Source organism: Bison bison, unplaced genomic scaffold (genome assembly GCF_000754665.1).
Source record: "Bison bison bison isolate TAMUID 2011002044 unplaced genomic scaffold, Bison_UMD1.0 scf7180017847294, whole genome shotgun sequence".
NCBI lineage: Eukaryota > Metazoa > Chordata > Mammalia > Artiodactyla > Bovidae > Bison > Bison bison.
The window spans coordinates 104,250-116,028 of NW_011477867.1; the positions used below are offsets into that span (position 1 = coordinate 104,250).

Consider the following 11,779-nt stretch of genomic DNA (forward strand, 5'->3'; position numbering starts at 1 on the left):
TGTGCCTCGCCTGCCGCATCTCCGACGACTTCGGCGAGTGCTGCTGCACGCCCTACCTGCCCGGAGGCCTGCACTCCCTGCGCACCGGCATGCGCGAGCGCTACCGCATCCAGGTGCGTGCGCGCCGGGACCCGTGGGAGCCGAGGGCTGGGGGACTGGCCTCCTCGGGTGCCAGGTTAGGGCTGCTAACCTCTCTCTCCCACTCTCTAGGGTTCCATCGGGAAGGACTGGGCAGCCCTCACCTTTTGTTGCCCTGCGCGCTCTGTCAGATGGCGCGGGAACTGAAGATCCGAGAGTAAAGAAGTTTCCCCCACCTTCTCCTTCCCGCCCCCCGCCCCCGCCCCTTCTCCTTTCCGCCCCCGAGACGCCTGCCCTCCTTTGCCCTCTCCTGGGAGGGCCTACCCCTCCACCCCATCCCTCACCAAAAATGCATCCACAATAAAAACCTGAAAACCAACTCCGCCTACATCCTTTTTCTCCCAGGGAAGGAATCTGGGTGGAGAAGGAGGTTTGATGAGGGAGGCGGGGACACAGGGGAGATGCCTTGGTGTGGAGGGAGTTCCGGAGGCAGATGCTTGACCTGCATCTGCTGTGTAAGTCGTTGGCAAGTCTCTTCCTCACTAAGTCAGGGAGTCCTCGCTAACAAAGTAAAACCACTAACTCCTTAGCTGCCAACCTAAAGCTCTTGACTGGAGCCTGAAAAGAAGCAAACCCAGAAAGGCTGTCTGAGAACCATGCAGGCACTAACCCTTCCAAAGAACAAATTTAGAAGAGTCCCCTTGGTCAGTCATTGCCTATGGACTCTTGGTCTACTTACATTGCTAACAGATTTGAGGGCTCTGTCTTCAAAGCACAGAACTGTCAGCTTTACAACCCTAGTGCTGTAGAAAGGAACATTCAAGGATCATCTGATTCAATTCACCCTCTTTATTGCAAAAGCAACTAGCAGATTAAAAACTGTTCAGGTTTCAACACTGGACAGACCTGGGGCTCAACCTTGACTCTTGCCACTTCCTAGCTATGTTATCTTAGTAAATTAATAAACGTTTCTGAGCCTCTTGCCCCCACAAATTCTGGTGGTTCTACTTTCAGAACATATCCAGAGTCTCCCTTCTTCCCACTCTACTGCAAGACTTGCTCCAACCACAGTGGCTCCCCCACTGAGCTTCCTGCCTTGCCTCCAGCCTGTTTTTAGTTTCTCCCCCACAGAGGAGCCCTGTGGACACATGTGTGGAAGTAGATCACGTGTCTCCTGGGCTCAGAACCCTCTGATGGCACCTCCTGCATGGAGGAGAAAGCCAGAGTATGGGGACTTCCCTGGTGGTCCAGTGGTTAAGAATCTGCCTTCCAATGCAAGGGAAATGGGTTCAAGCATTGGTCGGGGAACTAAGATCACACATGCTAGAGAGCAACTAAGCCCGTGAGCCACAACAAGCCACAGCTAAGATACGACACAGATAAAAATAAGTATTTAAAAAAAAAAAGAAAAGAAAAGAAACAGCGTCCTCACAGCAACTTAAGGATCTACACAATCTGCCTCTTTTTCCCCCTGTGACCTTCCCTCTTTATTCTCTTTATTCCACAGGAGCCTCTTTGTTGTTTCTCTGAAATGTTAGGCGCGCTCCCACGTTACGATCTTTGCTCTGGCTGTTCCCGCAACTCAGAGTTCTTTCCTCGGATGTCCTTATGGCTGATTCCTTCACTGCTGCTCACATGTCATCTTAAGAGCTAGGCCCTCCCTGGGACTTCCCTGGTGGTCCAGTGGCCAAGACTCCGCACGTCCAGTGCAGGGGGCCCAGGTTTGATCCCTGGTTGGGAAACTAGATTCTGCATGCCACAACTAAAGACCCTACATGCTACAGGTAGGACTCAGCGCTGTCAAATAAATTTAAAAAAAAACTCATGCCAAGCACCGAGCACAGTGCTGGAGTGCTGTAGGCCCTCGGTAAAATTTCTCCTGAAGTCCCTAGGATGTCAGTGGCCACACACAGGCTAGAATCCAGGTCCCTAGCCTCCCGTGTCCAGGCTTTCTCTCACTTCACTATGAGCCTCTTAGGTGTGCACTCAGGTGTGTGGATACCAGGGAGAGGTGCCAGGCAAGGGGCTGACATGGAGGAAGGAGGAACACACGCCATGGGGCATCTGTACAGGGACATCTACATAGCAGTGACAGGGGTTGGAGGGAGGGTAGCTCTGTCCCAGAGGAAAAGTCCAGTCCAAGAGCAAACGTTCTGCTTAGGAAGGCAAAGTCACAGCGTGAGTGTTAGGCAGAGACCTTACCAAAGTGTCTGAGCACAACATGTAAGAGTCTGGAAGAACCTCAGCTCCTTTCTGATTATGCGTGACCACTGGCTCCAGGACTCCCTGAGGCAGCATGTCCCACTGCTACCTAGCTTCCCCAGTTGGGCAATTCTGCCTTATCCTGAGCACAAATTGGCCATTTTGAACACCGACTCCTAGCGTCTGCTCTGCGCTGAGATAGCTTTCAGTGAGGTCTATCTGTGCTGAGTAATGCCGTCCTTCCTTGGGACGTGGAAGAGCCTGGTGGTCAGGAACGTGGGTGAGAGAGTCAGAAGGTCCGGATTCATATGGCAGCTGTCACTCAAAGAAAAAGAAAGTGAAGTCGCTCACTCGTGTCCGAGTCTTTGCGACTCCATGGACTGTAACCTACCAGGCTCCTCGGTCTATGGGGTTTCCCAGGCACAAGTACTGGAGTGGGTTGCCATTTCCTTCTCCATAATGTCTATGAAGTACTGTTTTTTCATCTGCAAGATGGAGACTACACGGTACCTACCTTATACAATTGGTTGTTGGAAAGATCAAATGCAAAGATCAAGCGAGCCATCTAGCATTGATACTTAGCAATGTAAGCTCACAGTCACGTCTTGGAGGTCAGGTGTGACTATCATCTCATGAAGGCAAAATGTGTATGGGCAGAGTAATCCCCCAAAATTCTTTAAACTGCCCATCAAGTCTGAAAATATCGCGATACTCACAGGCTGCACTGAAGGCTCACTGGCCCCCTCGATGCAACACATTTCTGTATTCTTGGCTAAATATCAGAGGTGGCCAGCCTGTGCCTAGGGGCTGGGTTTGCAGAAAGTTAACTTTAAAAAATTTTTTTCATTTATTTTTGGCTGTGCTGGGTCCTCCTTGCTCCAAGGCTACTCTCTAGTTGCAGGGTGAAGGTTTCTTACTGCAGCGGCTTCTCTTGTTGGGGAGCATGGGCTTGTCGGGCCTCAGAGGTTTTAGCTCCGATGCTAGAGCACAGGCTCAGTGGTTGTGGCACCCGGGCTTAGTTTCTCCGTGGCATGTGGCATCTTCCCAGACCAGGGGTCGAACCCCTCTATCCTGCATTGGCAGGTGGATCTTTTATCACTGAGCCACCAGGGATGCCCCCCAAAAGTACACTGTTGAACACTCCCAGCCAGACTGAAGGGATGGGGTCTCCTGTCCCTACCTTCCCTCACAACAGGGCTCTTGCTCACCCAGAGGACTGGCAAATAGAAGTTCCAGTGATGCTTTCCATTTGGGTTGAGAGAATCTACTTGAAGTGGAGAACACTCACTGTGCCAAGGCCTCATTTCAGTCTTTGTGCTGCCTGAGTTCTCTTAATGTCAGGGGCCAGAATAAAACCTGAACTTGGGACCAAGGCAGGCTGTTTTCCTTCTTGAGCTGAGTAGGGGGTCTCTTTTCGATAGGGATCTGGGCAAGGGTAAAAGGTCTCACTGCCCTCAGGTCCCCTCAGTTCATGCCTTCTGGGAAATAAGAGCTTCTGTAGTGGTACCACTCCCATGCCCATCAGAAGAGATGGTGAGGAGTCAGGCCCTGGCCACATGGCTTGGGGGGCGGGGGCACCAAGATAAGGATGTTTATCTGACGTAACCAGCTCTCAGGTGCCCGGTCAGAGAGCCAAGCCAGCCCATCCCCTACGGACAGCACTTGACACCGGGTCTTCACACACTCTTTATTTGTTGCTTTTACTGCTCCCCCAATTTCCCACAGCCTCTGATGGCAACATAGGGATCAGCCTCTTAGACAAAGGCCCCCAGCAGACAGGAAGACACAGGGTCCCTGCTTTCCAAGGTCCAAAAAAGAGCTGGGGGGTGGAGTCTTGGGAAAGGAGGAGTCCGAAGTTCAAGATGGTTAGGACTGGGGGAGGTGGGGCAGTCTAGGGACAGAAGGGCTCAGAAATCCAAGGTGGCGGCTGGGGCAAGAGGAGGCCTTGGGGAAAGGCCAGATGCTGCTTCAAGGAAATGTCATCTGGGAAGAGAATTGTAGGTTGAAAACTGTCATTTCTATTCCCAACCTGGGTATCCCCCTCCCCCCACAACCTCACCCAGGAGGGTATCTCAGGCAGGGGCTTTGTCTCCTCACGCGCCCTGGCAGCGCAGCGACCCTGGCCCAGACTTCGGGGACCACCACCTGAGCTTGTCCCTGCAGCCTCGTGGTGGCAGAAACAGCATCTTGCTCTGGCTCACTGGGCGGCCCCATTTCCAGTCTCCTCACAGCAGCACCCCTCCTTCACCACTGAGCCAACCCCCACACTCAGCCCCCTCTGCCCAGATCCTCAGGGCAGCGGCTGTGTCCCTGGTGGGACCTGACTGAAGAGATGTCGCTGAAAGGCATCTCAGGTCTAAAGCTGGACTCCTAATCTTCCCCCACAGCCCCAGTCTGTCCCACCTTCACCAACAACCCCACCTCGGCCCACAGTTTGGGCCACAAAGCTGGCATCAGCTTGGCCTCCTTCCCTCCCCTACTCCGATGTCCATGTTTGCCATCATAACATCCTTCCACTCACCCGCTTCTGTCCCAGTCTCCTCTCACAGCCTCTGCCCTGACCTGGCCCATCTCGGGTCCTGCCCCACTGCGGCTTCTCTCGGCATCTCCAGTCTATTCTCCACACAGCTGAGTGACCTCTTAAATACATCGGATCCTGTCATTCTCCCTCAGAAGACTGTCCAATGGCTTCCCAATGCCCTGAGAGTAAAACCCTAAGCCCTACCCGGGGTTGGTGGGCCCCGGGTGATCTGCCCCCTGCTCGACCCTGACCCCACCGCCTCTGCACATTTGGTCAGGGTCACACTGGCCAGCTTTCCGACCCCTTTCAGTAACGTCAACCACTTCCCGCCTCTGTGCCTCTGTCCTTGGAGTTCCTTCTGCCTGGATCCCGCTCCCCACAGGTCCTCCCACAGTCGGTTTCCTTCTTAAAGTCGAGCTTCGCACAGTGAACAACTGACGACCCCGAGGTCCCTCACAAGCGCATCCCGTTGCTAACTCACTCCACTCGCCCGATTCAACATGCTTTTCCTCATTTACGCGTGTGCGTGCGCATGCGCACGTCGACTGTCTCCTGGCACTGGGACCTAAAATCCCGCGAGATCAGGGACCTTGACTGTCTTGGTTCCTACTCACGCCCAGTGCCTTCAACAGTGCCTGGCACGTAGTAGGTATTCAGTCAGTAATTGTTGAACGCAGAACAAAGAAGGCTCTGTCTGGGGACCCTCCCCCCAGGGGAAGGAAACCAGAAGTCTCTGAGGACACAGTGTCCCAGTTGGAAGGGCCCCAAGTCCAGGGCGGCCACCCTAAGGGGACTCGACTGCTGGGGCCGAAGGTCCTGCCGAGGGTCAGAGGGACATGCTGGTGAGGTTGTCCTGGCTCAACAGCCCCTTCCGGCCCGCACCAGCCCCATGCCCACTGCCCCCAGCGCCCCCGCCGCCGCCGCAGTATTCGTGCAGCCGGTGCCGCAGTGTGACGAGCGCTGACCCCAGGCAGGCGCCGTTGGGTGCGTGGGGCCCGCCAGGCAGTTGGAGCAGCAGTGTGGCCACGCCGGCCATGCCATCCTCGGTGGGCTCAAGGGTGATAGGCCCGGCTCGCAGGCCGGCAGTGGTGGTGGGGATGGCCGGTGGGCAGCAGCCCCCTCCTACAGGCCCCCAGGGCCCGCCGGCCCCGGTCAGCAGCAAGGGTGCCAAGAAGGGCTCGGAAGCGGCGGAAGGCGGGTGGCGGGAGCCCAGCAGGCTTCCAGGTGGGGGCTGGGGCAGCAGGGTCTGGCGGGAAGCAGACAGTGACCTTGGCGAAGGGGCGGCTGGCCATCTTGGTCATCTCCTGCAGGTGCCGGCGCTGTTCCTGCCGGTGGTCCAGGGCCTGCTTGGCCTTCCAGAGCAGCACACAGAGCGAGAGGAAGAGGAAGAAGCAGGAGAAGAAGACAGAGAAGAAGACAAACAGGTCAATGTGGGCCTGGTCCTGCCGGAAGAACAGCAAGCCCTGCGAGTCAGCTGAGCCGTTGGCACTGGGCCCACTTGGGTCTCCCACACCTAGCAGGAGCAGGTAGAAGCGGCTGGACTTGAGGGTGTGGTGCTCGTGCGGGTAGGTGATGACCAGCCGGTCCCTCACGCCACGGACCACCAGCACCGCCGACGGCTCTGTCACTGTCACGTAGGTGATCAGGCCCCGTGGCCAGACCTCCCGCACTCGCGGCTCTGCTGGGGTAGCCGGCCCACCTCCAGCCCCAGGTCCCCCGAGATCCCCAGGTCCCCGGGGCCCGCCGTCAGCAGGGGGTGGTGGGGGTGGGGGAGGCGGTGGCGGCTGGATATGCACAGTGTGGACACCAGTGTCGGGAGCCACGCGGACCACGAAGGTGTCATAGGAGGTGGAGACGTAGAGGTCCACGGCGCCAAAGGTCACGTCCAGCGTCAGGCGGATGTCCACGTTGGTGAACTTAGGCTGCACTCCAAAGAGAACGGTGCGGCCGGGACCCAGAGCCCGGCGCTTGGGCTCGTGGAAACAGTTGGTTTGGGACGTGGGGTCCAGGCAGTACTCCTGTTCCACGGAGATGAGGCGGTAGCACTGCTGGCCCCCTAGCGGGCTCCCGTGGAATGACTCTCGGCACTTGGCACACTGCGGGCAGGGCAGGGTAGAACAACTCAGTGTCCAGTCCTCCAAGGAGACAGACTGTATTTTGTACCTCCTGGTAAGTAACCTCTGCCACTGTAGCAGGTCCTCTATTTTGTATCTACTCATTAGCCCATGTCCCAGCAGCTTCCCTGTGACCCCGGCCCTGAAGGTCCCTGACACAGTGTGGACACTAAGAGCACCCTACACTCCAGCACTGTGGTTCCTGGTGTCACCCCAGCAACCACAGCACCCTGATGGCGAGGCCTCTGGAACTCTGAGACACAGCGATGCAGAGCTCTGTTGAATCCTGGCTTGACCACCTCCCTAGCCATGTGTCCTTGGACTAGTGACCTACCCTTGCTGAACTGGAGACTCTTCCTCTGTACCCGGGGAGTAAACACTGCTGAAATCATAGCCTCCACACGAGTAGGCCCGCCTGGCCTGCTGGCCTTGCTGTTTCTGACTGTAGCAGGTAGGTCCTCCCTCGGGGCCTTTGTACTGGTTGAGCCTCTGCCTGGATCGCTCCCCTGCTCCCCCAAGTCTGAATGTCCAGTGTCCTCACGTCCATTGGCTCTTTACTCAAGTGTCACCTTGAGTGACACTTACTTACCTTCTTGCTCAGGCCCTTCTTGGCCACTGTATCTACCATTTCTACTCCCCACACCCCCGAGCCCTCCTCGCTGCTTCATTTTCCTCCTTACTGCTCATCACTAACACCCTGCGTGTCTTGACTTATTTTTCTGTTTATTTCTGGACTTCTCCATGAGTTCCCCAGAAATTGAAAGCATTAAGTCACTCAGTCATGCTTGACTCTTTATGACCTCAAGCCCACCAGGTTCCTCTGACCATGGAATTCTCCAGGCAAGAATACTGGAGTAGGTTGTCATTTCCTTCTCCAGGGGACCTTCCTGACCCAGAGATCAAACCCAGGTCTCCTGCATTGCAGGCAGATTCTCTACCGTCTGAGCCACCAGGGAAGGATGAGACATTTTGCCTGTTTTGTTTCCTACTGTGTCCCAGCGCTCTGCATAGTGCCTGGCCTAACTAGGCGCTCAGTTAATACGTGTGGAATGAATGAGTGGATGGATAACAGCTCACTTGATTCCTGTAGTCCAGTAGAAATCACTCAGTCTCTGAGGTTGACCAGAGCCAGTCCAAGCTCCAAACCCAAGCAGCTGTTTGACCCAGGACAGGTCTCTGAGCCTCTCCCTCTTCTGCCCACAGCTCACTGAGGCCCCAGCACAGCCTTCCTGAGCCTTCCATGTGTGCGCTGTCTCCGCTGTATCTGTGGCATAGCTCCAGCTCAGTGGCAAGCACTCCCTATGTAGTAGCTACCACTGCTATCACGGGGTGCTTCCCAGGTGGCTCAGTGGTAAAGAATCTACCTACCAATTCAGGAGACGCAGATTTGATCCCTAGGTCAGGAAGATCCCCTGGAGAAGGAAATGGCAACCCACTCCAGTATTCTTGCCTGGAGAATCCCACGGACAGAGGAGCCTGGTGAGCTACCGTCCATGGGGTGGCAAAGAGTCAGATATGACTAAGCAACTAAACAGCAACAACTGCTATCATTAGAAGTGAAAGAAACTGCTTAATCAGAGCCCCTAAACAGAGCTGCTGGAGGAGAAGGTCTGACCTCATCTCCAAAGCTGTCTGTTCAGACAAAGACCAACAGGCCTTTTGATTAAACATCAAGAAAGCAAAACTAGTCCTGGGTGACACCTATCCCGGGTCAGACAGCTGGTTGGGTTTGCAGCTTCGACTGACCCTGGTCAGTCCCAGGTGTGAGCACCTGGATCTGGCCAGTCCTGAAGGCAGACTCCAGAACTCGGTTTTGAAAGTTTTGTTTTTTGCTCAAGCTACCATGATACGAGTTTTCCAGCATTTGCCATCTTTAAGTTGTGACTACCTGTAATGGAGTCTGTCTCCTTACCACCCTGAAAGCCCCCAGGAGGCTCATTTCTGGGTTCCCAGTATCACGCTGAGGGCCTGACACTGACTAGGGATCAGTTTATCAAGCTGACCTCGATCCCCAGGACCACAGATACCAGAACCATGTTGTCAGTCCTGCCTGAGCCAGGCTGCCTCATCCCAACTTGGACCTCTTCTGGGCTTGGGGCCCTTGACCCATAACTTGCATCTCCAGCCATACCTGATATTTGTAGCAGTCTCGGCGGTCACTGGGGGAGCTGCCCTGGCACGTGCCTGTCTCTGTGTTGTTCTGACATGGGCAGCCTGTCCCATCCTGCTCATTACACGTGTCCGCGTGGCCATTACACTGGCATCTGAAGAGAGCGAAGAAAATGCGGGTTATAGAGCTCCCATGACCTACAGGGGCCAGGCTGGATGCTGTAAACACAAGCTCCAATCCGTGAGGCCAGAAGAGGAAGCTGAGGCTCACAGAGGTCAAGCCGTTTACCCCAAGGCCACAGAGCTGTTCAGTGGCCGAGTCAGGATTAGAACCCAGGTTGGATGGACTCCAGGGTCACAAGGAAGGGGATGGAATGGGAAGACTGGCGTGAGGCCTCTTCCTCAGGGTCCTCTCTATTTTTTATTTTTAAATTCAAATTTTTTTTTTAAATTTTTGGCTGCACTGGGTCTTCGTTGTGGCATTTGGGCTCTCAAGTTTCAGTGCACAGGCTTAGTTACTCTTCAGCATGGGGGATCTTAATTCTTGGACCAGGGATAGAACCCACGTCCCCTGCATCGGAAGGTGGATTCTTAACCACTGGCCCACCAGAGACATTCCAGGGCCGTCTCTCTGCCCAACAGTCTCCACCAGGGCTGCTCAGCAGCCTGCATTTCAGCACCAGCCTCTGAGGTGGAAGGTCTCCCACCTGAGTCTATCTATTGCCCCCAGCCCTAGCCTCAGGGGACCCCATCCTTGCCTGAGGGCTGAGGACTGGGGAGAGGACTCTGGCTCTCAGAGCTGCTCCTATTGGGCAAGGCGGAGGTCCCAGGCCCGCCTCCACTTACTTGGTGCATTTCCCGTCGAGGAGGAAGTAGCCGTGGAGGCAGCTCTCACACTTATCCCCGTAGCTGTTATTCTGGCAGTTCACACACACAGCCTCGTCTTCGCTGGGACCCTCTGTCGCCCAGTGTTCAATCTGGCCAAGGGACGACAGGGCGATCACAAACCAACACGGACCAGACCCCTCCTCCTTCAGACCCAGGAGCTCAGGACCCCAGCCTCTTTCACCTCATCTGGATCCAGTGAGTACTTCTCCGGCTCCCTCCTGGCTATCTCAAGCTCCTTCCTGGAGACGCAGACGTGGCTGTTGCCGCGACAAAAGGCGTGGCAGGGCCGGCAGGTCCCTCCCCCTACGGCTGAGCCCACGAACAGTGGGAGGCACTGCTCACAGTGGCTGCCCTGGAAACCAGGGACAGAGTGGTCAGAGGGAGTTAAGGGTCCTGGTGGGTGTGAGAGTTGGGGGAGGTTCTGAGAGCACCCAGCTTCCCTGTGGCTCAGAGAGTAAAGAACCTGCCTGCAATGCAGGAGACTCGGGTTTAATTCCTGGCCTGGAGAAGAAAGTGGCTACCCACTCCAGTATTCCATGGACAGAGGAGCCTGGCAGGCAACAGTCCACAGGGTTGCAGAGTCAGACACAACTGAGCAACTAACACTTTTCACTTTCTGATTGCACCATGGGAAGGCAGCAGTGGCTCCGGCATTTGGCTTGGACCCCCCCAGCCCCTCTACCGTTTAGCCCTCCACATTCACTTGCACACCTCCAGTGACGGGGTCTCAGTCCGCTTCAGTCCAGGGTGTTGAGCTCGGAAAGCCATTCCCTACCTGATCCTAAATGCTGTTCCACGTGTTCACCCTCCCTGGCCCAGCACTAACTCTGTCACACTATTTCCAGGCACTCCACTGTGACACAGCCCCAGAAGGTGTCCCCACTGTCCTCTCATCCCCCCTGAGATGGGGCTATGCCATCTCCTCCCTGCGTCTAGCTCACTGGGGCTTGGGACAAGGCTCAAGATGCCTGAGCGCAGGCGGAAGGCCAGCAGGGCCCGGGGGCAGGCCTGGAAATCCTGGACGGCCACCTTGGTGTGATTGTGGCAGAGCAGGCAGTGGTCGCGGGCCCCCACGCCGGCGCAGTCGCTGTGGCGGTTGCAGCGACACTCCGTGGAACAGTTGCGGCCGACGAAGCCGAAGTGGCAGCGGCAGTGGTCGGGCTCCACACACGAGCCGTTCACACAACCCTGGGCGCACACTGGGCGGCACAGCCCCGTCACGCTGTGGGGAGGGGGTGGGGGTCAGGGCAGGGAAGCAGCCGCCCCCTCCGCAGGGCAGACCTGGCTGGCGTCAGGGTCCTCACAGCTTCTCAGAGCCCACCCCGACCACCCACCCTCTTCTCCACTAGTCCACCCCGCCCCAGGTCTGTCCCATCACTGCCCTGCTCCTGGGTCCAGCCCAGAACCTCCTGTGGGAGCGATGAGCTCCCACTCCAGGGCACCCTCTCAAACCAGCGTACCAACCTGCCCTCCCTGGACCAAGTGCCTACCTCACGCCCTCCTCCACACCTTGGACTGTGGTTCCTTGCATCCTGCCTGGGTCCATGCCCCATCCTTAACTGCTCCTCACAGGCTCTCCCACTCCACGGGTCGGTCTGGCCTGCTCCCCTCAACCCCACCAGAGCCCTGGTCCAGCCGGAACCTCACTTGTCCATGGTGTAGCCTGCCTTGCAGCTGCACTCGTAACCGTGGGGCCGGTCGTGGCAGTTCTGGGTCTCGTTGCAGTCATGGTGCCCGTTGGCACATTCGTCCTCCGGGGGGCAGGAAAGAAAGGCCCAGGAGGCCCCAGGTCGCCCACACGTCAGCCCTGACATGAAGATATCAGGCTTCACTGGGGGGCAGGGGCCTCTGTACCTCCCACCCAGCC

The 11,779-nt window shown here is 56.4% G+C and overlaps 2 protein-coding genes across 2 annotated transcripts in view; one reads left to right on the forward strand and one right to left on the reverse strand.

Annotated features, from left to right (window-relative positions):
* CNFN (cornifelin) overlaps positions 1–285 on the forward strand; it is a 1,376-nt gene extending 1,091 nt beyond the window's left edge. Inside the window, exons 3-4 of the mRNA XM_010842612.1 lie at positions 1–113; positions 211–285. Coding sequence (XP_010840914.1) covers positions 1–113; positions 211–285 — 188 coding nt within the window. The remainder of the gene's footprint in view (positions 114–210) is intronic.
* A 3,668-nt stretch (positions 286–3,953) lies between these two features.
* MEGF8 (multiple EGF-like-domains 8) overlaps positions 3,954–11,779 on the reverse strand; it is a 41,115-nt gene continuing 33,289 nt past the window's right edge. The window contains 7 exon segments of the mRNA XM_010842625.1: positions 3,954–5,984; positions 5,986–6,897; positions 9,047–9,179; positions 9,871–10,001; positions 10,094–10,264; positions 10,942–11,134; positions 11,560–11,766. Of these exon segments, the coding sequence (XP_010840927.1) occupies positions 5,628–5,984; positions 5,986–6,897; positions 9,047–9,179; positions 9,871–10,001; positions 10,094–10,264; positions 10,942–11,134; positions 11,560–11,766 (2,104 nt within the window). The 3' untranslated portion in view covers positions 3,954–5,627.